The sequence below is a fragment of the Myotis daubentonii genome, chromosome 6, assembly GCF_963259705.1.
Source record: "Myotis daubentonii chromosome 6, mMyoDau2.1, whole genome shotgun sequence".
Lineage (NCBI taxonomy): Eukaryota > Metazoa > Chordata > Mammalia > Chiroptera > Vespertilionidae > Myotis > Myotis daubentonii.
This window is the reverse complement of record NC_081845.1, coordinates 85,698,178-85,724,290: the sequence shown is the minus strand read 5'-3', so window position 1 is coordinate 85,724,290 and position 26,113 is coordinate 85,698,178. Positions and strand designations below refer to the sequence as shown.

Genomic DNA, 26,113 nt, shown 5'->3' with positions numbered 1-26,113 from the left:
ATTGACTTCCGGAAGCTGGGGACGTGGACGGAGGGCAGAGTCTCGCGATATTTAATCTTCCAGGCGGTGACGCGTTGCCTCGGAGACGGAGGAGGGCGACTGGAACGTCCGCGCCGGTTGCATCCTGAATCACGTGGAGGGGGCGAAGATGGCGGCGGCCCAGGCGGTGGAGGAGATGCGGAGCCGCGTGGTGCTGGGGGAGTTCGGCGTTCGCAATGTGAGCTCTGTGGCCTGGGAGTCGGGAGGAGAGAAATGAGGGACGGGAGTGGGGACGGGCTTAGCCTGGCTGCCCCTTCGCGGACAGACGCGTCTCTCTCTCTTTTAGGTTCATACCACCGACTTTCCCGGGAACTATTCGGGCTACGATGATGCCTGGGACCAGGACCGCTTCGAGAAGGTGGGTGGAGCTGGCCGTGTCGGAGAGAGTGTGATGTCGGACCTGGTGGTCTGAGCAGCCTGTGCCTCGGAAGCTGTCCCTGGGGGTTGACTCGGTTCATGAAACGTTTATTGAGCCATGTGCTAGGCGCTCCGTGCACACATGGCTTCCACCCTGTTCTGCGAGCAAGATGTTCAGTCTTGTTGGAGAAGAGCGTGCATCAACAAATGATTTCAGTATAATGTGGAAAACGCGGTTGTTAGCAGTGAGGACGACGGGGGATGGAGTGGGGTGGGGTAACCCGTCCCGCAGAAGCGCTTAATCTAGAATGGAAGGGAGGGTAGAGCAGTGGTTCTCGACCTTGGCTGCACATTAGAATCACCTGGGAATCTTTTTAAAATCCTGATTTCTGTGCTTCATCCTCCGGAAATTCTGTTTCTTTGTTACTAATAATGTGGCCTCACCCCATAACAAAGAAACAGAATTTCCGGAGGATGAGGCCATGAAATCAGGATTTTAAAGATTCCCAGGTGATTCTAATGTGCAGCCAAGGTTGAGAACCACTGGGATAGAGGAACGAAAGATTTCGTTAAAGAGATGACATCTGCTTGAGCCTAGATTAGAACCATGAGCAGAAGCTGAGAACAGCGAAGGGTGAGGAGAAACTGAGGAGCTAAATTATAAGGGCTGTGTGAGCCGTACTGTGGGAATGCCCACGCAGTTCATTATTGCTAGAGTATAAAGTGGATGGCCTGGCGGCTGTGGCTCAGTGGTTGAGCGTGGGCCCATGAACCAAAAGGTCACCGTTCTATTCCAGGTCAGGGCACATGCCTTGGTTGCAGCCTCATCCCCAGTAGGGAGCGTGCAGGTGGCAGCCTATTGATGTGTCTCTCTCACGGATGTTTTTATCCCTCTCTCTTTCTCTCTCTCTAAAAATCAGTAAAATATTTTTTTAAGAAGTATAAAATGGATGGGCATGAGTGGTGGGCAAGATTGAAATGTGTCTTAGGGACTGTAGGTGACAGAGCAAAGGGGAGATAGAAAGTACGTTTGGTGATTCATTGACATGGGTTGTAAGTGGGGAGTGTAAAGTGACCTAGCTTGGGGAACTCTGATGAATGCGGACGGCATTCACTGATGAGAAATAGATTGGGGGGCTGATGATGCATTCAGTTCCCTGCAAGTAGAGAAGTCTGTCAGGCTAGTAGAATACATGTTTGAATTGAGATGCGAAGTGAGATATTTTGGGAGTTGTCAGTACAGATGTTTGCTAAGGCTGAGTGCGGTTGAGGTCACTCTGGAGGGGAAACTTGGGATAATGTTTACAGAGTAGGTGGAAGAGAGAGAGTGAATTTAGGATTCATCAGAGAAGGAAGAAAACCAAAAGATATGTGCTCAGAAATCAAGGCACTACTTTGAAAAAGTAGTGCTAAATACAACAGAAAAGGCTAACAAGATAGGGGTTTACTGTCAACTGGACAAAGCAGTATGGAAGCATGTTTTCTAGAATAGTCTCTGCATGGTCTGGCTAGAAGCCATAATGCAGAGACGCACAGAAACAACTGGTGTCCTTTGATAGATGATTGGATAAAGAAGATGTGGTACAGCCCGACTGGTATGGCTCAGTGGTTGAGCATCGGCCTGTGAACCAGGAGGTTATGGTTCAATTCCTGGTAAGGACATGCCAGGGCTGTGGACCGGATCCCCCGTAGGGGGGTGTGCATGAGGCAGCTGATCAGTGATTTCTTCTCATCCCATTCATGTTTCTCTCCCTTCCTCTCTGATGGAAAGCAGCAATTGAACAAACAAGAGAAATAAATAAGCCAAAACTGGTTTGGCTCAGTGGATAGAGCGTCGGCCTGCGGACTAAAAGGTCCCAGGTTCAATTCTGGTCAAGGGCATGTGCCTGGGTTGCGGGCACATCCCCAGTAGGAGATGTGCAGGAGGCAGCTGATCAATGTTTCTCTCTCATTGATGTTTCTAGCTATCTCTCTCCCTTCCTCTCTGTAAAAAATCAATAAAATATATTAAAAAAATAAATAAAACTCATAGGTACTGACAACAGTATGGTGGTTACCAGAGAGAAGGGGGGGCGGGGTACGGTGAGAGGATAGTAAAGGGTAAAGGGGTCAAATATGGTCATGGAAGATGATTTGACTTTGGGTGGTGGGTACACAATGCAATATACAGATCATGTATCCAAGTGTGTACACTTGAAACCTGTATGATCTTATGAACCCATCACCCCAATAAATTTAAAAAAAAGTTCTTACTACTAAGATTTTGGACCAAAAAAACATTGCAAGAACGAATAAAGAATTAGGGGAGAGCCCTAGCTGGTTTGGCTCAGTGGATAGAGTGTCGGCCTGTCGACTGAAGGGTCCCGGGTTCAATTCTGGTCAAGGGCACATGCCTGGGTTGCGGGCTCAATCCCCAGTGGGGGGGGGGGGGGCGGGGGGGGGCATGCAGGAGGCAGTCCATCAATGATTCTCATCATTGATATTTCTCTCGCTCTCCCTCTCCCTTCCTCTCTGAAATCAATAAAAATATATAGTTAAAAAAATGGGCGAGAAAGGAACATCTAATGAGGGACCTCTGAGCAAAGAGGTTTTTGGATGAAAAAGAATGTTAATAGTTTAAGGGGACTATCTGGGGGAAGGTATTGACTATATAGAGAGCAAGCTTCATTTAGTGTTTCCCCCTTTTTTTTTTTTTTTAGAATTTCCGAGTGGATGTGGTACACATGGATGAAAATACATTGGAGTTTGACATGGTGGGAATTGATGCAGCCATTGCCAATGCTTTTCGGCGTATTCTGTTAGCTGAGGTACTGGGGGCTTGGTGGCAGGGGTGAGTTGCGTGGGGAAACCTTGCCATTACCTCACTTTTAGAATTGTCTCAAGGTTTATTTTTCCTGAATTTTGCTGAGCAGTTCTCCTGCTCATTTGTAAATTTTTCATCAAGCATTCTTACAGGAAGAGGTCTTTCCCTGTGTCAGCAGGCAGGGAGTTTATGTCTTGGTAGATGATTCTGTTTTGTTGGGCAGGTGCCAACCATGGCTGTGGAAAAGGTCCTGGTGTACAACAACACATCCATTGTCCAGGATGAGATCCTCGCTCATCGCTTGGGGCTCATTCCCATCCATGCTGATCCCCGTCTTTTTGAATATCGGAACCAAGGTGAGGGCTTGAGAAAATGAAATTTTGGGAGAAGGGGAGTAGCTCTTTTCTGCAGAGTAGATTCTGAAATCAGACTACCTGTGTTCAAATCCTGGATCGACTATACTGTATAACCTTAGGCAAGTTACTAATCTTTGGGTACATTAGTGTTATCTGTGAGAACACTTGCCTTTAGTTTAATGAATTTATTTTAAGAGGATTAAATGAGAAATGTAATGCAGTCAGTATGGTGCCTGGCACTCTGATGTGCACTAGTCCTTCGAGAGCTGCCACCTCCTCTCTTTGTGCAGGAGATGAAGAAGGCACAGAAATAGATACTCTGCAGTTTCGGCTGCAGGTCAGGTGTACTCGGAACCCCCACGCTGCTAAAGATTCCTCTGACCCCAATGAACTCTATGTGAACCACAAAGGTGAGTGTTGGTAGTGTGACAGAGGGCCTACCTGTTGGGTGCCAATTTTAGGGCCTGAGGTCTTTTGATGTGCTTCTTCTTCCAGTGTACACCAGGCACATGACATGGGTTCCCCTGGGGAACCAGGCTGACCTCTTCCCGGAGGGCACCATCCGACCAGTGCATGATGATATCCTCATTGCTCAGCTGCGGCCTGGCCAGGAGATTGACCTACTCATGCACTGTGTCAAGGGCATTGGTGAGAACCCCATGGGCTGCCCTGGGGAGGAAGGCAGTTTGAATACAGTGGGGTGAGGTGTGGCTGAGGGACTCAGCTAAGATGTCACTGACAGGCGTTTGGGAATGTCAGGAAGGGCTTTCCCACAGGCTCTGATTTCCTTCTAGGTAAAGATCACGCCAAGTTTTCACCTGTGGCAACAGCCAGTTACAGGCTCCTGCCGGACATCACACTGTTGGAGCCCGTGGAAGGGGAGGCAGCTGAAGAGCTGAGGCGCTGCTTCTCACCTGGTGTTATCGAGGTGCATGAAGTCCAAGGTATGTGGTACTGGGGATGCTGTTCAGGCCAGGGCGTAGGTGTATTTTCTTTGAAAGTAGCAGAGAGAATGAAAGCTTTGGGCTCAGGTGTTTATAACATGGTTTGTTTTCATTAGGTAAAAAGGTGGCCAGGGTTGCCAATCCCCGGCTAGATACCTTCAGCAGGGAAGTCTTCCGGAGTGAGAAGCTGAAGGAGGTTGTACGGCTGGCTCGGGTTCGGGACCATTATATCTGTGAGTGTCCGGGGCAGCTCTTTGGTGCTGTAGCTTCCTGGCAGAGTTCAGATGTAAAATCTAGCAAGCAGTCTAGGCTAAACTGTCTGTTTTGGTTCCCAGTCTCTGTCGAGTCAACAGGGGTATTGCCACCTGATGTGCTGGTGAGCGAAGCCATCAAGGTACTGATGGGCAAGTGCCGGCGGTTCCTGGATGAACTAGATGCAGTTCAGATGGACTGAGGCTTGCAGACTCACTGGCACGACTGGGCTTGGGTGCTCCTGAGGCACGCTGAAGATTTTGGGTTCTGACCTGCTGCCACAGGACTGCTGTGGAGAGCCGAGTGTGACTAGGTGTTCTGAGTTGTCTGGGACAATTCCAGCTTTATTTTAGTCAATACATTTTGTTAAATGTGTCACAGAATGTGACTTTTATGCCTTTATAAGGCCTCTATGTAAATAAATTCACATCCAAACAAAAAGTGTTTTGTCTGAGACCACTTCTTCAGGTAGATTCACAAATTTGCGGCCTCAGTTCAAATAGGTTTGGCGCTGACAGCATGCTGGTCTCAGATGTCACTGCAGGTTAGGGCCAACAAGGCCTACATGGGAAATGACAAATTGAGGTGTTTTCTGGGGACACGATCAGAAAATACTGTATGCCACTTAACCTACCTCTTGGGTACTTGAGGAAATGGCTGATAGAGAACCACATGAGTGCCTGGCCAGTATGGCTCAGCAGTTGAGGGTCGACTCAGGAACTAAGGTCACTGGCTCAGTTCCCGGCCAGGCCACACACCCGGGTTGCTGGCTCGATCCCCAGTAGGGGGTGTGCAGGAGACAGCTATCAATTACTCTCTCATTGATGTTTCTATCTCTTTTCCTCTCCCTTTCTCTCTGAAGTCAATACAAATATATATATAAAAAGAAACACATAAGGAGGAATAGCAATTCCCTTTGGACTATCAGGGACAGGTCCCCAGCCACCAATGACAGCACTGAGCGTGGTGTGGGCTGCCTGGTCTACATGTGATCTAGCCTGACGGAGCATGTCCATCAGTTCTTCCTGTCCACTCTTACGGAACAGTGACCCTGAAGTACGTCACTAGTTTGAAACAGTCAGATGGGGCTTTCTGTATGAAATTGAGATTTTTTTATTGACATGCAGATGTGCTTTAGAGTTATGTTTCTACAAAAAGGTTCTATAAACAATAGAAAACTTCTAGCATGAAGTCACAAGATGTTAAAAATAGTACAACACAATAAATACAACTATGCCCTCCACAGCCCCACTAGAGAGGAGGAGACAGCTAACAGGTTTGGAGGGAACCATGCTTTGAGATGGCCTTCACAGTTGACAAGCCCAGAGTACCACCCCCGGGACGTGGGACAAGCATGTGCCATAGAAACAGCTATACCAGACACCAGTCCTGTTTCCCCAGCTTCTCTCTTCCTGAGCCTCCCCTGCCTGGGGGCCAGCTCCAGCTAAAAGCTGCAGCTTCAGCCCACACTGCTCCACTCAGTCCTCACTGAAACCCTCGTCAGTGGATTGATGACAGCCCTCTGTCTTTTTGCAGAACACATGGACACACACTAGTTTCTGTATGGATTAAGCTTGTCTATGGCCAGCAATGACCTCAAGGCTAGGGTCCTGCATCCATGTATCCTACGCTTAGAGGACCATCCAGTGATCTCTAGAATGGACTGGAGACTCACATTAGGAAGGCATATTTCCTTTTGGAAATGGCCCATGAGAGAAGTGGCCAGGGACCGGAAAGGCCATGAGATTTTTGAAGGCACCTGGACTCAGCTAGTCCTATGAGACCAGTGGCTTTGCTAGCTGCTTGTCACAGATGTAGCCTAGTTGGTCTGGATTATCCTTAGATGCCAATGGCATCACATGACGCTAGATGGGGTACTGAGGCTCTTGTGCCTGAGTAGACCCTGGGGCTGGGGAAACCACACTGAGAGGTCATTTGAGGAAGGGCATGTGTGAGCTCTAAGGGGAATGTTAGCACTACTGATGCTGACCCAGCCCCGGTCCCTGAAGGTACACTTGATACTGCGTCCAGAGCTTAGCAGTAGCCTATACCATGGATCCCATCAGCTGACCAGATTCTTGCTCAAACAGTGAGGAAACTGGCCAAATTCAGCACTCAGCACCTGACCCACACATGCCCCTGGGGGATGTGGAAGGCTTCCTGCCAGCCCAGCAGCTTGGGGACTCAGTGGAACTTGCAGCGGTCCAGGAGAAACTCTGGTACAAGTCGTTCAGGGCTAAGCCCTTGCCACAAGGCCGGCTAGTTGCAGTGTTGGGTATAGCACCCCTAGTTACCACTCTGCACATGTGTATGGCTGCATGGGGGCGGGAGAGCTTGGGGAGAAGGGCTGCTCTGCTCTAGCTTCTCTCTCTTGGAAAAGCCAAAACTCCAAGTAGAATGGGAGATACCTGGGAGGTCTAGACAGCGTGGTGTAAGCCCTATCTCCCTTTTTGGACTTTAGTATAATTACTTCTAGCCCTGCACAGGGCCCACTCTCCAGCTCCAGACCTGGATCTCTCCAGGCTGACCATGGTGGTAAGTGAGGTGGCAGTGGAGAGGGGCCTAGAGATTAGCTACAAAGGAGAAGAGATGACAATAAAGGCCAAGGAAGAATGCCCAAAAGCTTGATTCACGGTTCAAAGATGGTGGCCAGGCCGCCCTCCTCTTTGTCTAGCACCTCCGTCTCCAACACTGGTTTTGGTTTTTTGAAAAGTGATGGAAGATTCTTAATGTGAACTTCTTTCCGGAACTGCTCTCCCAAAGGTTTCTGTGGAAAACAAATGAGAAAGAACTAATGCTGGACCCTAATAGTGGGTTGTTTTAAAGGTAATCTCACCATAATGATCAATGAATACAGCTGGTTTCTGGTTTGCCTGAACACATCATCTAAGACCGCAAGGTGGTTGGGAGCACAAAGGAAGGTGCATGACCTACCCCAATACAACCAGCAATGAGGCGTTTGAATTGGTCCTTCCTGCGCTTGTCAGCAACTTTCTGCAGAGAGGGGTTCAAAAGCTTGCAGTCAAACTGGTCCAGAGAGTCTTTCTGTATTTCAGGGATCTGCTCCATAACAGCTCTTATCTCCAGGTACCTGGGACGCTGAGAAGTAAGGATAAACCCACTAAATGGAGTAGGTTTGGGCTCTGCCACTTGCCCCATGCAGCACTAGCAACTTGGCAGCTGCCTACACTTAGAGTAAGGCCCGGCTGTGAAGGGTGAAGCCTGGCTGTCCTGCCCGACTCACCAGCGCCTCGTAGATCTGGAAAGCCAGGTGCACGAGTGAAGCCATGCAGCCTTCATGCTGCCCGTGCGTCTGCAAGCCCTTCAGCACACTGCTGAAAAGCCATGTCACAGCATCTGCGAGCAGTGTCCCTGTCAGCACCTGGGGAGACAGCTATATTGAGGGCCAATGTGGGACGCTGAAGGCCCCAGCACCCCAATTCCTCCAAATGATTCAGCCAATCCTTATGACCCAAACCTTGAAGGGGCAAATAACCATACTTGTTTGAGGAGGGGCCAGCACAGCTGGGTAGTCGTCCTCTGGCAGGACAGAGTGTCCCTCCAGGCCAGGGAATTGAAGGCTGTAATCAATAGCGCTGTACAAACATCCTAGGAAAAGGATGAAGGATTACAATGGGAAAGTAAGCACAACTTTCTCTGAGCATTATGTATCAGGAGCTGGAGTTTTAATAGTAGGTAAGCAGGAAAATAAGAGAAGTAGGCTTATTTCCTCTCTATGTAGATCAGACAGTCAAAAAGAAAAAACAACCAATATAGAAGAGGAAACCTACGTATAGGAAGGAGACGGAGCTCGGGCCTGCTTCGAGTTTTTCTGCGAGCCTTTGCCCACAGCAACAAGGGAGACAACATGGCCTTGAGCTTTTCCCACTCTTTTCTCAAACTTCAGGAACCAGGAACTTAACTCATATAAAGGAGTTACCCCAAAACTTTTCTGAAGGCATCACAGAGTGAGAACAGTGGGAGCTGGCTCCACAGCTGGAGAAGGAGAAACATCACCTTGCCCTCCACCCACCTCGTGCTTCATTAGGCATTTGCCCAGGTCTGTAAGCTCTGCCATGGCCGAGGGGGTTACCTCTGTGGCCATCATCTCTTCATCTGTAAGCAGAGAGCAGAATGTTAACTCCAGCCTGTCAGAGCAGAGCAGGCTCTCCTGTCCTGAGAGAAGCTCACAGAATGCAGGAGAGTTCAGCAGCCTGGGCTGACTGGCGGCTGAGTCAAGCCTCATGAAAGGGTACAGAAGCCACTGCCCATGGCAGATCCAGAGAGCCATCTAGCTGTACATTTAGGAAACGGTGGGAAGTGAGGTTTTCTGGATGGTTAGTTAAAAAGCTGCCATTGGTGAGGAACTTGTCACTGAACAAATATATGAAGACCTACTGCAGTAGACACTAATTTAGTTACTGGGGATATCACAGGAATAGCACAAAGTCCCTTCCCTGGTGGGAGCTGACATTCTAGTGAGAGACACAAGTAATAAATGAATTCATAAATAATAGGTGACATCATAAAAAAACAAAAGTAACATCAGATAGTGATAAGTGCCCTGAAGAAAAATAGAGCAGAGGATTTGCTAGCTGGTTTGGCTAAGTGGATGGGGCGTCGGCCCGCGGGCTCAAGAGTCCCAAGTTCGATTCCGGTCAAGGGCATGTACCTTGGTTTCGGGCTTGATTCCAGGCCCTGTTTGGGCACGTGTGGGAGGAAACCAATCGATGTTTCTCTCTGTCTCACCCCTTCCCTTCCACTCTCTAAAAATCAATGGAAGCCCGGCAGTGTGGCTCACTGGTTGAGCATGGACCTATGAACCAGGAGGTTATGGTTTGATTTCCAGTCAAGGCACATGCCTGGGTTGTGGACTTGATCCCTGGTGGGGGGCGTGCAAGAGACAGCTGATCAATATTTCTCTCTCATTGATGTTTCTCTCTCTCTATTCCTCTCCCCTCCCTTCCTCTCTCTAAAATCAATAAAAAATTTATTTTAAAATAAATAAATATCAATGGAAAAATATCTTTGGGTTAGGATTAACAACAACACAGAAAAATAGAGCAGAGAATATAGCATGGTTGGAGTTGCTGTTTTTGATAAGTTGGCCATGGAAGACTTATTGGAGGTGACATTTGAGCAGAGACCCAAATGAAACAAGGGAACAGGCCATGTATATAGTTGGGAGGAAAAATCATTCCAGAGGAAACAGCCAGTGCAAGGGCTCTGAGATGGAGTATAGTTTGGAGGAATCCAGCAAGGCAGCCAGCAGAGATGAAATCTAGATGTACAACATCCCATCCACATCAGACCCAGGGAAAGAGTTTCTACCAGAACCAACCTGGCTACAGAAGGGACAATATTTAGGAGCCTAAGGGTAGACCTCTTAAGGGCCATGCAACAGACTCACCATCTCCATCTGCAGGGGGAGCAGTACTGTGGTCAGCACCTTTCTTTGAAACACAGCACACCGCTAAAGCAAGAAAGCAGGGTTACTGGCTTGTTACCACCAGACAACAGCCATCTCAGGCCAACAGATCCCAAACTGACTCTGGGGAGAAAGTGAGGTACTGTCCAGGAACATCAGCTTCACCGACAGAAATGAAGGCATTTGACCAGACTTCTGATCCCTCTTCAAGTTAGATTAACTGGAGGGAAATTACAGAATTCTCTGAGACTAAGTGACCGGAGAGGATACCTGATACATCTTTGGTCTACTCTGCATCACAAACAAATGAAATGACCCAAAAAAGAAAAATTAACCACCTTTATGTCCAAGAATTAAAAACTTTCCCCTATTTTGACAAAGCTAGAAGTTATTCCTACCATTAATCTGAATTCCTCCTGCTATTTTAGACCATTTCCTCATATTCTGGCCTTAGTATGAACAAATATAATTCAGTTTGCCATTCATAAAATGTCCAGAGGTTGATTTAAGGACTACCTTGTTTCTACCTAGTAAATTATTTCTCACCAATCTGTTAGCATTTGCTGCAAACATGCCTTAATGGGGCTGGGTGGGTGACCAGTTCTTTCTCCAGAAAAATTCTCTACTTCCCCTGGTTCCCACATGCCACTTACTGATTAGGTCCATGACTTCTCGGGTTAACATCCTCACCAGCTGCTCCTCTAGCATCTCTTGAGACTCTGGGTTTTCCTCTGAAGTCTCATCTTCTCCACTGCAGAACACCAGAGGGTCAAGGTTCCATGAAGTGCAAAAAAGCGAAGGGTAAGAAATGCAGGGACCCTAACTAAACTGTGCCGTTTCTTCTGGCGTGCTTCTGGTCTGCATTCCATGCACATGTTGGGAATGGACAGCAATGATCCATTGAGGAACATGACTTGTGACTATATCCAGTTGGCAGAGAGTACTGGATCAAAAGCCTAAATGGCTAAGATGTCTCAGCATTCTCCTAAGGCAGCTGAAGGTACCCCTATGAAGTCTGAGTCTTATCTGAGTCTGCCTAAAGGTCACGGACAAGCCACCTATCATTCATCTAGGCTGAGAATGACTATAACCCACAGCTGTTCTAGCCCTGGGACAGCGGAAACTGCCTCTCCCCTCTGATCTTCCCCCACCCCAGCTTGGCTCCAGCTCATCCATCAAGGAGAAGAGATGCTCCTTACCACAGCAGGCTCCTCTGGTTGATGACTTGCCACTTTTGGGAAAGCCTCTGGGAAAACAAAAAGGAAGGAAGTGCTAGTACTGTGTAGAAGGTTGGAGCAGATAATATCTAACTGAGGTCTACTTCATGATTAAAATTAGCCAAGGATGACTGCAGGCATCAAAGACAGAGCCTTGGAGGCCCACAGGCTAAAAAACCAGGTATGGTTTCTGTAACCTCCCATACCCCTAACGAGGGCAGCAAATTACACATCTTTGCTTGGAAAGGATGAACAATTTTAGAATTCCTGAGTCACTCTGGACACATCTGTTCTCTACCCAGCTGGCCCCTTGCTTAATTCCAGAGTCAGAGAAACAGAACCAGGGGAGGCACTCCTCTGATCACCTTTCCTCAGGTAACAGGAAGTTAGGAGCAGAGGCTGACTCTGCAGGTGTTTTGTGGGCAATTAAACCAGTTTAGTTCTTGGGGGGCTGCTTAGTCCACTGTAGCAAGGACGAGCTGGTTGCAGACATCCTGGTAAGGCTGGGAAACACTTCCAGAAGCTCCTGACTTGCAAGACTCCTGAGAGGCCACACACCTTTCCTGACCAATCTCTTACCATGTGGAGGTAGGTGAACAGAGGTCCGAGGATGGGAGACACCAGGGCTTCATAGTGCTCTGGGGGGCAGAAGAGCACCAGAGGCTTCACGAAGACCCTTGCCACAGCAGGTTAAGAAGCTTTAGTACGTGAACACATGCCTTCTCATTCTAAAGCACCCTTATGTGTCAGGCAACAGGTCGAATCCTTGGGCAGAGTCAACCGACAAAGGACTTGTAAGATGCCAAGAACATCCTCATCTTCAGGCTCTTTTCTGAAAATCCTACGCTGCATGGATACTCATTTCCATGATATAGTTTCACTGTCCCTTCTACCAGGCTGCATGTTATAGGCACTGAGCTGTCTGAAAGTAGGGCAGAAAATAGGAGGGACATCCTTTTTTTTTTTTTAAATATATTTTATTGATTTTTTACAGAGAGGAAGGGAGAGGGATAGAGAGTTAGAAACATTGATGAGAGAGGAACATCGATCAGCTGCCTCCTGCACACCACCTACTGGGATGTGCCCACAACCAAGGTACATGCCCTTGACTGGAATCAAACCCGGGACCCCTGAGTCCACAGGCCGACACTCTATCCGCTGAGCCAAACCAGTCAGGGCAGGAGGGTCATTCTTGCGATAAACTCTCTTTCACTATTCTTATAACGCAGGGAAAAAAGATACTAAACAAAAGATTAAAAAAAAAAATCCAAATGGCAATGAAGTATGAGAGTGCAATTTCAAAGAGGAAGCACCTGACAAAATATACAAAAAGGATGAAAGTGAGATGGTAGCCCTAGCTGGTTTGGCTCAGTGGATAGAGCATCGGCCTGCAGACTGGAGGGTCCCGGGTTTGATTCCGGTCAAGGGCCTATGTGCGGGTTGTTGGCTCGATCCCCTGTAGGGGGCATGCAGGAGGCAGCCGATCAATGATTCTCTCATCATCGACGTTTCTCTCTCCCCCTTTCCCTTCCTCCCGGAAATCAATAAAAATGAAAAGAAAAAAAAAAAGGTGGCATGGTAAGGATTTGTGCCTGGCAACGAGCTTTCAAGGCCCCCTGGACTGCCTTCCCATTGTTTACTTCAATCTTCTTGTCCTTTTTTTTCTTCTTCAATCCTCACGAAAACAATATATATATATAAAAGGCAAAGTGACGGACCGTATGTCCAACCGACCGACCAGCTGTTACATATGATGCGCACTGGCAATTTAAAAATAAATTGCATGCATGTGAAATACATATAAAGCTCTCACTGGCGCCAATCACTCGTGTGCTTTGATCTGTCATTGTCAATCATGAATTTGGTTGACACTCCTATTATAAAGGGCAAATGGCGACATTACTAGTAAAGTATTTCTTCTAATTAATTTCCTTTCAATGTGCACGAATCTGTGCACTGGGCCAATAGTATATATAAATATTTTTGTTAATCCTCACTGAACGATATTTTCCCATTGATTTTTAGAGAGAGTGGGAGAGAGGGAAAAACAGAAACATTGATGTGAGAGAAACACATCAATTGGTTGCCTCCTGCATGTGCCCTGACCAGGGCCCGGGTGGGTAGGAGGGTGGGGAGGAGTCTGCAACCAAGGTATATGCCCTTGACTAGAATCGAATCTGGGACCCTTTGGTCCACAGGTCCACAGGCTGATGCTCTACCATTGAGCCAAACCGGCTAGGGCACCGAAGGATATTTTTATTGATTTTAGAGAAAGAGGAAGGGTGAAGGAGAGAGAGGGAGTGACAAAGAGGGAGGGAGAAACATTGATGTGTGACACATTGATTGGTTGCCTCCCATATGTGCCCTGACCAGGAATCAAATCCGAAACCTAGGTATGTGCCCTGAGTGGGAATCGAACCTGCAACTTTTTTGGTGAATGGGATGATGCTCAACCGAGCCACCCAGCCAGACAATCTTCTTGTCCTTTTGACATGGTTATTATATACTTAGATATAAGAGTCCATCTATTCCATGCAGCTCAGCTCTGCCTCCTCTGGTGCCTATGAACTGTTCCTGTATTCAATCTTCTGGGTTAGCTAGGGACTTTGAAAGGATATGAAGCATGGGTCTGAGTCGGTAGTCAGGAATATTGTTCAAATTGACGAAGGCTGAGCTGAGGAGCTGGGTAGCCAGGTGCTCCACGCTGTAAAAGTCCTGCTGCATGGAAGGGCCTGCCTTCCCCAGGATATGGAAACTGTAAGGGAAATGATAGGCAATGACACATTCAACATCTACTACTGCCAGCCCGACTGCCCTGGGAAACCTCTGTGCCGTGGATTTTTGGTACAGAGACTTCTAGTCTACAAACAATAAGACTTCTCAGCTAGAAGAGCAATTATATTTACTCCTTAAGAGAACTTTAACATAATTAGTGTACTTCAAAGATGTGGACTTAATCTTTTATTAAAAGTGAAAATAACACCCGTTGCCTCCCACTCTTAAGGAAACTTCTTGATAGCAGGTTCAGCATCTTTTGAAAGCCAGTTGTTGGTATCCTTTGGTACCCAATATCAAGTAGCCTTCATTATTTCCTAAGTAATACAGATTTACAATGGAGAGCCTCTTGTTAGCTTGGCTGATTGGAGCTCTGGGTCAGTGAGGCCGAGGCTGTGGCAGTGTACAGAGCGCCACTTACCTCCCCGCCCCACAACTCGGACCTGAAAGCAAAATCTGGCCAGCCGCCTCCCAGCGTCCCATAAAAGGCAGGCTTTGCGTCGTGAGGGCTGAGAAATGCACCCTTTCCACTGTGTCTTCTGCTTTGGTCTCGTCATGCTATGTATCGGAAAGAGACATGCTGGACGTGCTAGTAAACTACCAAGTCACAGCTAGGGCTGAGGCACATGAGGCAATTATAAAAGAGCAAATGTAAGAAAACTGTGCATTTTGACTTGACACTAGAATTAGTTTCTTGTCAAAATTTTGCCTCATCTTACCTGGCTCTAATTCTAGATCAAAAGTCCAACCATGGCCATTCCTACACAACACATGTCTAGGAAGAGAATGTGGAGGCTGCATTGGTTCATTACCAGTTCTCATAGAGGGTGGAGAAGAAGCGCTGCATTCTTTCCAAGACCGTTTTGAACACAGGAGAGTCATTCAGTTCCAAGAGAGGCTGCGGTAATCCTACAGAGAAACACAGGTCAGGCGCACGCTGCCCCACTGCCGAGTCTCAACTTACCCACACAGCGCGATCACAGGCAGATGTGGTTTGGGGGTGGGGATGGGGGTGGAGAGCGTTATAAATGCCAAGCAGCGGCCAAGTCTTCTACCAGCTGGAGGTGCCAAGAGCTCTACTGTCTTGGTAGGAAAAGGTGAAAGCTATTTACGGACCCAGGACTCGAGACTAGACCTGGATACTCCAACTTTGGCTTGGGTTTCTCCAGATGGGACTTGTACCAAAACACACAATGACAACTCAAAATGGTCTCTCCGTAAGGAAGGGGGGCCTCCCTTTTTAAGTGTGGAACCTCTTTTTCAAGCTAAATTTTATGCAAAGCCCAAGATAACAACAGATCAACATGAAAACCACTTACCTAGGTATAATAATTGCCTTATATACTTCTAATCAGAGGTTATTTTATATGTCAAGTCTTGCTCATGGTTGGAAGCTGCCAGAAGGAACTGTTTGTCCATTCTAGTATGTTTTGGTTGGCCATATATTCCTATAGCAGGAGTTCCTGGTTTAATGTGAATAACTGAATGCAAGGGTGTGTGTGTGTGTGTGTGTGTGTGTGTGTGTGAAGCAACACCTACTTTTTATAATGGCAAAACATTTCTTGGCAGTTTTATTTTTACTGGTTTCTGCAACATGGACCTTATGTGTAGTGGTGCCAAAGGAAATGGCCCAGGACCACGTAGGCCAAGACAGACATAAGCTCTGGAAAGGCCAACTAACACCCTTCCTCTCGTTAACATGCTTACTGGATTGCTTATCCACAGCTAGGCCCAAGGTTATGGCTGGGAACGAAGAGATACTGTGGAGGTAGTGACAAAGCTTCAGAGCCAGCATGAAGCTTCAGAGACAGGCACAAGGTTTAGACAACTATGGATGTCTCCAGCTCTAAGTTCTAACCATCAGGGCCTTGCTCTCTCTTGTTCCAGCCATATGAGTCAGCCCTCTCTGTTTCCTGGACATACCCAGCTCGTTCCTGCATGCCTTAGCATCTTGTATCTGTTTGCCCAGATGCTCAGCTTCTCCTCTTGTTACCTCTTACTCATCCTTCAAGTCTCCACTGGGGGGCAATCTTCTGACTCCTCCCCAACACACAGTCTCTCAATCATTTCCTTCACAGCACATGTCACAATTATGACTGCACAGTTATTTGCTAGTGGGAAAAATGAGTTAAAGCAACATTCTAATCCAGGAAACATGGCTTAGAAAGTATTCCTTAAAATTTTTTGATAACATATTACTGATAAAAGCTATCTAAGCTTAATTATTTTAATAATTTTTTCCTATACATAAAAGGCATAAAATTATGCTAATATACTTCAGGTCAAAAAACTATGGTTTATTTACAATCTAAAGGCTCTAACACACATCACTACCTAGAGGGTTAATGTGGGGTGGGGTGCTGGGGGGAGACACTGCCTCTGAAGACTTTCTCTGTATGCTTATACAATGACGTAAATGCCTGTGGGAACTCCATACATGCATTTCTGAACAAACGGGTGGTCAAGGTAGTGCCATGACCAGAAGGAGACACACGGCACACTGAGGCTGCTTGAGGAGCCCATTAGAGATAAGGTGAACTTCAAGGAAAAAAAAAAAGGCTAGATGTCTTACCTAAAATAGCAGATTTTTCCACTTCAAGCATATCCAGAGCCTTTGTGAAAGGCTCTACCATTTTGGCTAGCATTTCTGGTGCATATAAAGTATTGTGAGTTCTAAAAGAAAAAAAGGACGCTATATGAACTTTTCCTAGTCTGTTGCAGAAGGCAAGAGTGGGTTTCACCTTGTAATTCAGTGACACTACACTTCCACATAGACAAATCTCCCTGTCACCGCTACTCCTGGCTGGGGGGAGAAAACACAGTATATACATGTAAATGCTTCCCTGGAAAAGAGAATAGACTTGAAGCTATTAAGTACAGCTGTATAGTACACAACCTCAAAGCAATCAAGATGAAAACCAAATTCTGAGATAGCTAGACAATATCACAGTCTGAGGCTAGGAAGCAAATTCCTTTAAAACTTGAGGCTGTGCCTTGGCACTCCATCTTCTGACTGCCAGTGATACAGGATGCAATGTCAGAGGCATTGTGGATGCACAGGGAGGAACACAGAGCGAATGGTAACATGCTCCCATTTTTCAAATGTTGTCTCCATTCCAAGAACATGGACCATACAATGCTCTGACAGTTGTTTCAGCCCCCTGGAGGAACATCCAGTTCCCAAAATGCGTGCCTGTTCCCCACGAAAACGACTTACCTGAGCAGTTACTGGCTTTGTATGACTAAGCAGGAATGACTGTGGACCTGATCAACCTGTCATCTACAGTAGCCCTCTAGCTGCCATCTATGGTATAGCCCTCTACCTGTCATTTATGGTATAGCCCTGTGGTCGGCAAACTGTGGCTCGCGAGCCACATGCGGCTCTTTGGCCCCTTGAGTGTGGCTCTTCCACAAAATACCACGTGCGGGCGCACACGTACAGTACGATTGAAACTTTGTGGCCCATGTGCAGAAGTCGGTATTTTGTGGAAGAGCCACACTCAAGGGGCCAAAGAGCTGCATATGGCTTGCGAGCCGTGGTTTGCCAAGCCGCAGTTTGCTGACCACTGGTAGGCTCCTCTAACCTGCCAACTATGGTATAGCCCCTCTACCTGCCATCTATGGTCTATAGCCCCTCTACCTGCCATCTATGGTCTATAGCCCCTCTACTGCTATCTATAGTAGTCCCTCTTGCCCACAGCAATGGTACTACTGAACAATCTACAGCCAAAGAGCATAACTACCTATTTTTCTTTTAAAAGTTAATTATAAAACATCTCAAACATACAGAAAGCTACAAAATATAACAGACAGTAGCAAGGTTACATATTTAAGATGCACATTTAGACCACGCTTATTAAAAAAACACAATCCTCAACATTCTTCTTCTTTATTTTAATGTGTTTTTTTTTTTAATTTCAGAAAGAGATGGAAACATCAATGGTGAGAGGGAATCATGGGTTGGTTACTTCCTGCATGCCCCCTACTGGGGACGGAGCCCGCAACCCAGGCATGTGCTCTGGCCAGGAATCGAACCCGTGACCTCCTCGTTCATAGGCCGACGCCCAACCACTGAGCCACGCCAGCTGGGCTCAACATTCTTTTTAAGATCTAACCATGTACACTTGATAATATTTTCACTTATGGTAAACTACATTTTAGAATGTCACGTAATAAGTTACTTCTAGGTTATTTCCCTGTCTTCCTACTAAAAGCTAATTAATTGTCTCCACTCTTTTGCTTATACAAACAGCCCAGCAATGAACTTTTCTGAAGAGGTCTCCCTGTGTACACATGTGACGGTTTCTCTTGAAAGGGCGAGGGCTACGCCCTCCATCTTACCCTGGATCCTCCATTTTTGGGCAGCTGCCATTAGCCATGTGCTCAGCAAGGAGCTTCCTCCCGGAAGCCCAAGCCTCTGCTAGCCACACCCAGGATTTCTTTAAACTAACCAATGATAATCAAGGGAAGTGCGCGCCATAGATACAACCACATCCTGTGTAACAAGACACCGACTTGCGCCTGGCCAATTGGCAGGGCCCACAGTCCTCTTTCCTCCCCTTACACCAACCCCCCTATAAAACCCCTCTTCCCACAGAGCTAGCCCTCTCTCTGCTGCTTGCTGCTGCATTGGTGAGTGTGGTCGGGGAGCCGAGCTAGCTCGAATAAAGACTCTTTGCTTTTGCATCAGACTCGGCTGGTTCCCTGGTGGTCTTTTGGGGATCCTGAAATCTGGGCATAACATTCTGTGGTGGGTGTAAACAGGTAGAATTACTGGAAACTGGTCCTTTGCAACTCCTGGTTTGCAAATACCTTCTCCCAGTCAGTGGCCTGACTTGCTTACACTAACATTTGCAATAGGCTTTACTTTTCTTGTGGTAAAATTATATAACATAAAATTTACCATTTTTAAGTGTCCAGTTTAAGTGGTATAAATACACTCACACTGTTGTGCAATCATCACCACCATCCATCCCCATAAGTATTTTCATCTTCTAAAACAAACTTTATACATATTAAGCAAAAACTCCCCATTCCTCCTTTCCCTGAGCCCCTGGCAACCATCATTACACTTTGTTTTTATGATTTTGACTACGTTAAGTACCTCATACAAGTGAAATCATACAGTACGTGAACAAAAATGGAGCTACTTGGCAAGCCTGACAAGATCAATGATTGAAAGTAACCACACAGAATGCTTTGATCATGTAAAAATTCCTAACTGAACAGATTATAATGGAAAGAAGTCAGGTCTTAAGGCATATATATATGATAGATTAATCTCTACCTGGGGCAAGTTCTGTCCATTGTTTTTGTCCAAGAATAATATACATAAAATGTCAAAATGATCTCTTCTACAAAATTCCAAAGATAAACACCCCAGTACGGTCAGACAACCCCAACATTCTTCATTATGATCTTTTACCTGCATATCTCTGTCAACTATGTATGTTAAATGTTAAGTATCCTGCACCATCAATGTAAAAGAAGCACGTATCTCTCCACTTTACTTTGTATCCAACCCTAGAGATTTCTCTTGCTTTACTTTCTCTGCTCTTAACCTGCCACCAATGGATTTCATGTAATCTTCCTTATGTCTTCTCCTTTGATTCTAATGCAGTGGTTCTCAACCTTCCTAATGCCGCGACCCTTTTAATACAGTTCCTCATGTTGTGGTGACTCCCAATTTCATTGTTACAAACTGAACATAATTAAAGCATAGTGATTAATCACAAAAACAATATGTAATTATATATGTGTTTTCCGATGGTCTTAGGCGACCCCTGTGAAAGGGTCGTTCGACCCCCAAAGGGGTCGCGACCCACAGGTTGAGAACCGCTGTTCCAATGTATAAAATAAACTGCAAAATTGCTACTTCTTGGAGCATCATATCTCAATCCTTTGAGATTTTGCTTCCCTGACTGGCCCCAAAACCTTGGCTCAAATAAACTCTTTAAACCTTTCTTTAGGTTTGAAATTTCTTTCAACAATTATTTCTTTTTTTATGACGAGCTTATTTCACTTAGCACAATGTCCTTAAGGTTTGTCCATGTTGTAGCATATTTATTTAATCTTCACCCGAGTATATTTTTTCCATTGATTTTTTTAGAAGGAGGGGGGAGGAGAGAAAAACATTGACATGCGACACATCGATTGGCTGCCTCCTGCTCGCGCCCCGACCGGGCTGGAGATGTGGAGATGGAACCTGCAACTGAGATACATGCCCTTCGGTCTGCGGGCTGACTCTCTAATCACTGAGAAAAATCACCCAGGGCACCATTTACTTTTAAAAGCTGCAATGAGCCATCTTTTTAGTTCCTGAATTGAGTTTTATTTGGAAGATGTCTGATATGATAAAATGATCTCTGATAATATCAGTTTCCTGAAGAAATTAAGTTTGACAGAAAGCTGATGGACTGTTTCTTATTCTTTGATTAAAGTGTGGTATGATCCAAAGAGAAAATTTAGAAAACAGAAGGGTTAGTGTATCACATGTCAAATGTCCCTGGAGCTACAACAGAATCTTGTATTCCCTGTATTCTCCTCCTCCTCAAGAGGTGGTACCAACACAGTGGCCGCACCTCTAATGCACAAGAAGAGGAGGACTCAGAGTACATACTGCTCTGATACCTCTGACTCCAGGTCAGTTGTTCAGGGGCATCTACAACACCTAGTAATATTCAGGCTCCTGAACTATCACCTTTCCTGACACACTGGCAAGTTAGAGCTCTCTGGTTCCACATTAAGAGGGACTAGTTACTGCTTGGCAAAGAAAAAGACAATTAGGTAATAAAAGTTTTAACTTATGGATAACCTGTACTTATCTGAAATACAGGGGAGGGCAAAAGTAGGTTTACAGTCGTAATACAAATAAGTAATACACTAATCCTGTCTAATAATAGACAAACATGGTAATTAACCGTACCTCCGACACGCTTCCCATTGGCTAATTAGGGCAATATGCAAATTAACTGCCAACCAAGATGGCGGCCGGCAGCCAGGCAGCTGAAGCGAACAGGAGGCTTGCTTGCTCCAGTGATGGAGGAAGCCAAGGTTCCCCGCCTGCCGCTGGCGGCCTCTGAGCTGCACTGTAAGAAACAATGTTGCAGTTAAAGAAGCTAAACAAACCCCAAAAACCTGCTTTCAGCCAGACAGGCCTCAGAGCTGGAGCTGCAACGCAGTGTTTCAATTATAGAAGCCAAACAAACCCAGATACCTGCTTTCAGCAGCTGAGGTCTCAGAGCTGGAGCCGAGCCTCAGAGCTAAAGCCAGCTCTCAGTTGCAGTGACAGCCATAGAAGGTAAATAAATCCCAGAATAAAAAAAAAAAAGAAAAAAAGGAGAGGTTGGGAGCTTCAGTCACCTGCCAGCCTGAAAACGGCCCTCAGCCCCTCACCCAGACTGGCCAGGCACCCCAGTGGGGACCCCTACCCTGAAGGGGGTGTGACAAGCTGCAAACAGCCATCATCCCCTCATCCAGGCTGGCCAGGCACCCAAGCGGGACCCCAACCCTGATCCGGACACCCTTTAGGGCAAACCAGCTGGCCCCCACCCATGCACCAGGCCTCTATCCTATATAGTAAAAGGTAATATGCAAACTGACCCTAACAGCAGAAGGACTGGGAATGACTGGTCACTATGACACACACTGACCACCAGGGGGCAGACGCTCAATACAGGAGCTGCCCTCTGGTGGTCAGTGTGCTCTCACATGGGAGGAGCTCTGCTCAGCCACAAGCCAGGCTGACGGCTGCCAGTACAGCAGTGGTGGTGGGAGCCTCTCCTGCCTCCTCAGCAGCGCTAAGGATGTCCGACTGCAGTTTAGGTCTTCTCCCTGCTGGCAAGTGGACATCCCCCGAGGGCTCCCGGGCTGCCAGAGGGATGTCTGATTGCCATCTTAGGCCCAATCCCCTGGGGAGCGGGCCTAAGCCAGCAGGTGGTCATCCCCTGAGGGGTCCCAGACTGCGAGAGGGCACAGGCTGGGCCGAGGGACCACCCCCTCTCCCCCAGTGCACAAATTTTTGTGCACCGGGCCTCTAGTTAATAAATAATAATACAAGAATAGCCCTAACTGGTTTGGCTCAGTGGCTAGAGCATCAGCCTGTGGGCTAAAGGGTCCTGGGTTCGATTCTGGTCAAGGGCACATGCCCGGGTTGTGGGCTCAAGCCCCAGTGAGGGGTGTGCAGGAGGCAGCCAATCAATGATTCTCATCATTGATGTTTCTATCTCTCCCTTTTCCTTCTCTGAAATCAGTAAAAATATATTAAAAAAAGAAAAGACAAGAATAAACTGTTCCGAGTTCTCAAAACTGTAAACCTACTTTTGCCAACCCCTATATTTTTAATATCACCAGCTATGAGTATAATCTCTATGCTAAATAAGACTTCACACACTTAAAGATTTCAGCAGAACATACAGAAGATAAACAGAAACAATGTAACAAACTTCAAGCTAGCAGAAAAGCTGCTATTATAAACAGATAATGACGACAAGGTACCTTTTGAGAACTGGCGAGTTGTGCTCCCCATATCTGTCCTCTATCCAACCCACTAGAAATAACATCATCCAACACAAATACAATGTAAACCACTACAAATTTTCTAGCCAGCCAAACTTAAAAAGTGAAAAGAAATAGGTTAAATTAATATTTTATTTAAACCAATGCATAAAAAAATTTCAACATGGTAACATTAAAAATTATTAACAAGCTATTTTATACTTTTTTTGCAATAAGTTTCAAAATGTGGCGTGTATTTTATACTTACAGCTTATCTCAATTCAAACTAGCCACATTTCAAGTGCTCAACAGCTAATTACAACAGTTAGTGGCTAACATAGTGGATAGCATAGCTCTAAGACCTTTTTTTGTTTGGTTTCTTTTTGTTAATCCTCACCTGAGGATATTTTTTTAAATATACTTTATTGATTTTTTACAGAGAGGAAGGGAGAGGGATAGAGAGTTAGAAACACCGATGAGTGAGAAACATCAATCAGCTGCCTCCTGCACACCTCCTACTGGGGATGTGCCCGCAGCCAAGGTACATGCCCTTGACCAGAATTGAACCTGGGACCCTTCAGTCCACAGGCCGACGCTCTATCCACTGAGCCAAACCGGTTAGGGCTGAGGGTATTTTTTTCCATTGATTTTTAAAGAGAGTGGTAGGGAGGGGGATGCAGAGAGAAAAACATCAATGTGAGAGAGACACATCAATTGTTTGCTTCCGCACACACCCCAACCAGGGCCCGGGGTTGAGCCTGCAACTGAGGTACGTGCTCTTGACCAGAATTGAACCCACGACGCTTTTTTGCTTATCAGACTATTTGACAAGGAGTTGAAACTCTCAGCTCCAACTGGTGGAAATGCAAATTGTAAATTAATTAATATACCACTTGAGAAAACTATCTGGTTCTATTGATGTAAACAGAAAATATGCATACCTTATAAAATAGGAATTCTACTCTTACATGTAGAGTTCTACTTCTAACTTAACAGAAATTACGTGTATACCAACAGATATTTACAAGAATGTTAACAGCAGCATTGTTTGTAATAAGAAAACACTAGAAACTACCCCAAAGTCCATCAATGCTACATGGATAAGATTCAACACATTCACACGATGGAATACCACACAAGAAATGAGAATGAACAAACCACAACTATGTGCAACACCACGATGACTCTCACAAACGTAATATTGAGCAAGACAAGCCCGACAAGAAGTGCATGCTTCTGACTCCATTTATTAAAGCTAAAACAACCGTGCAAAACGTTAAACGTCAGAATGAGGGGTACCCTGGAGAGGCAGGTAATGATTTGAAAAGCTGTTGGATAAGGTTGTTTCTTGATCTGGGTGTTGACTGTATGTATGTATCTTGTGAAAATCCACCTACGTGCACTCTTAATTTGTGCCCTTTAATTATATATATACTTTGTCCTTATGTTATACTTCAAGATAAAATTTACTACAAAAACAAGACAAAACTCCAATAGCTCAAGCTGCACACTACTCAAGGAACCTAAATGCTCCTTAATTACAGTCAACATTTTCAAAATACCTTTTGACTGACTTCCCAGAAACACTGAACTCTTAGAAAAACATCAAGATGACAAGCATGCTGTTCTTGTGGCCTCGTCTAACCAGGAATGAACCGTTTCCAGGTGAGGGTTCTCACCACATGGACTCTGGCCACAGCCCTAAAAAGGCTGCTGGGTCTTTGAGTCTGTTGCATCTGACTTCATCACTTTCACATTTCTCTAAGCTGAAGAACCTTTGGGTTTTAAAAACATCAGTATGGAAGCAAACCTTTCCTTGGCTATTTTTCCCTCTCAATATGCAAGCCATAATTCTTTATGATTGAAATCTCTTTTCTCCTTTTGAAATCAGAACAAAACATTGCCTATTTCCACAGACACATCCACAGTGACAACTCTTTCAGACACTCCTCTTTAAACCGTCATCAACGAACTCTTTAAACCTTTGATTCTTAAGCTTATAGTCTAAGCCAGCCATGGGCAAACTACAGCCCGCGGGCGGGATCCAGCCCGTTTGAAATGAATAAAACTAAAAAAAAAAAAAAAGACCGTACCCTTTTATGTAATGATGTTTACTTTGAATTTGTATTAGTTCACACAAACACACCATCCATGCTTTTGTTCCGGCCCTCCGGTCCAGTTTAAGAACCCATTGTGGCCCTCCAGTCAAAAAGTTTGCCCACCCCTGGTAAGCTGTCTGTTGCCAGCAGAGTGTCCCTGAGACAAGAGTAATTTGTTTTGCTCAGTTGAGACTCCACTCTTACACCCTGTATCAGAGGCCGAAAAGCATTGTAACAGAGCCCTAACCTGTGACTCAGGAGTACTGAGATGTAAGCATCGAATTTTGCTTTGGTTAATTCAAACTGAATTCCATCCAAAGCCTATCTTTCTCTGTGGAGAGCATCTCTGAATCATCAAACATACATCAAGTAACTAACAAGCCTAGACTTGACCTACTTCCATTTGAGTAGATTAGCTCATGTAATTATAACAGTGATTCTGAACCTTTATTAAAAAATCAGGTTTTGCCCTAACCGGTTTGGCTCAGTGGATAGAGCGTCGGCCTGCAGACTCAAGGGTCCCAGGTTCGATTCCAGTCAAGGGCATGTGCCTTGGTTGCGGGCAAATGCCCAGTAGGGGGTGTGCAGGAGGCAGCTGATCCATGTTTCTCTCTCATGGATGTTTCTAACTCTCTATCCCTCTCCCTTCCTCTCTGTAAAAAATCAATAAAAATATATTCAAAAAAAAAAATCAGGTTTTTATTGATATTTTAGAGAAGAAAGGAAAGGGGGGGGGGGGGAGAAAATAAAAAACAAAAAAACACTGACCGCCTCCTGCACAGCAAGTTCCCAGGCATGCGCCCTGACCGGGAATCGAACCAGCAACCTTCTGGTGCATGGGACGACACTCAACCAACTGAGCAACACCAGCCAGGGAGACTCTGAACCTTTAATGTGTATAAGAACCACTTTGGAATCTTGTTATAATACAGAGTCTGATTCAATATGTCTGGGGTGGGACCCCATTCTGCATTTCAAACAAGCTGATGCTGCTGGTTTAAGGACCTAGCTTTAAAAAATAAACACCTAGGAAAGGGAGGTGGAACATGTATCATGCCTTCCGTTGGCATGATCAGCCACTGGATGTTTGGTCCATTTTCTATCAAGAGTCATTGCTGATAAATTCAGATTAGCTCATTTGAATACCACCCAGAGAAGCATCACTACAGAAAGCAACTGTCCTGCTCCCAATGAACAATTTCTTTAGTGGCAAAAATTTAGAACAAATAAAACTTAGCAAGTTTAAAAGTATGGATGAGGTATAAAAAAGTAGAACAACACAGAGGAGGTTGAAATTGAGAAAAGCCATTTTGGGATTAGCATCATGTGTTCACTTGGAATGTAAGA

General features: G+C 45.8%; 2 protein-coding genes across 5 annotated transcripts in view; one reads left to right on the top strand and one right to left on the bottom strand.

Moving 5' to 3' along the window:
• Positions 1-59: 59 nt before the first annotated feature.
• On the top strand, positions 60-5,192 carry POLR1C (RNA polymerase I and III subunit C). Of its 2 annotated transcripts, XM_059701588.1 has the most exons (9): positions 60-217; positions 326-397; positions 3,096-3,203; positions 3,423-3,555; positions 3,846-3,965; positions 4,051-4,203; positions 4,350-4,499; positions 4,616-4,732; positions 4,835-5,192. In XM_059701588.1, exons 1-9 carry the CDS (start codon positions 149-151, stop codon positions 4,951-4,953), a joined length of 1,041 nt encoding a protein of 346 aa, XP_059557571.1. In that variant the 5' UTR covers positions 60-148; the 3' UTR covers positions 4,954-5,192. The 2 variants fall into 2 exon arrangements, with proteins under 2 accessions (XP_059557571.1, XP_059557572.1); XM_059701589.1 differs by lacking the exon at positions 4,051-4,203.
• Positions 5,193-5,840: 648 nt separating this feature from the next.
• XPO5 (exportin 5) overlaps positions 5,841-26,113 on the bottom strand; it is a 51,918-nt gene continuing 31,645 nt past the window's right edge. For 2 of the 3 annotated variants that reach the window (XM_059701574.1, XM_059701575.1), the window contains 12 exons: positions 16,744-16,844; positions 14,984-15,080; positions 14,015-14,151; positions 11,976-12,073; positions 11,379-11,425; positions 10,833-10,930; positions 10,162-10,224; positions 8,785-8,867; positions 8,253-8,360; positions 7,996-8,133; positions 7,686-7,850; positions 5,841-7,518 (listed from right to left, as the gene is read on the bottom strand). In XM_059701574.1, coding sequence (XP_059557557.1) covers positions 7,381-7,518; positions 7,686-7,850; positions 7,996-8,133; positions 8,253-8,360; positions 8,785-8,867; positions 10,162-10,224; positions 10,833-10,930; positions 11,379-11,425; positions 11,976-12,073; positions 14,015-14,151; positions 14,984-15,080; positions 16,744-16,844 — 1,273 coding nt within the window. In that variant the 3' untranslated portion in view covers positions 5,841-7,380. Of the gene's footprint in view, positions 7,519-7,685; positions 7,851-7,995; positions 8,134-8,252; positions 8,361-8,784; positions 8,868-10,161; positions 10,225-10,832; positions 10,931-11,378; positions 11,426-11,975; positions 12,074-14,014; positions 14,152-14,983; positions 15,081-16,743; positions 16,845-26,113 lie in introns of those variants that run through there. The other variant, XR_009453502.1, reaches the window with a different exon arrangement.

What these genes read in the sequence shown, in the direction of transcription:
- POLR1C (XM_059701588.1), top strand. Translation starts at nt 149, where the DNA reads ATGGCGGCGGCCCAGGCGGTGGAGGAGATGCGGAGCCGCGTGGTGCTG. An exon ending in GGCGTATTCTGTTAGCTGAG is followed by an intron (nt 3,204 to 3,422) that starts GTACTGGGGGCT and finishes TTTGTTGGGCAG; the next exon opens with GTGCCAACCATGGCTGTGGA. An exon ending in TTTTGAATATCGGAACCAAG is followed by an intron (nt 3,556 to 3,845) that starts GTGAGGGCTTGA and finishes CTCTTTGTGCAG; the next exon opens with GAGATGAAGAAGGCACAGAA.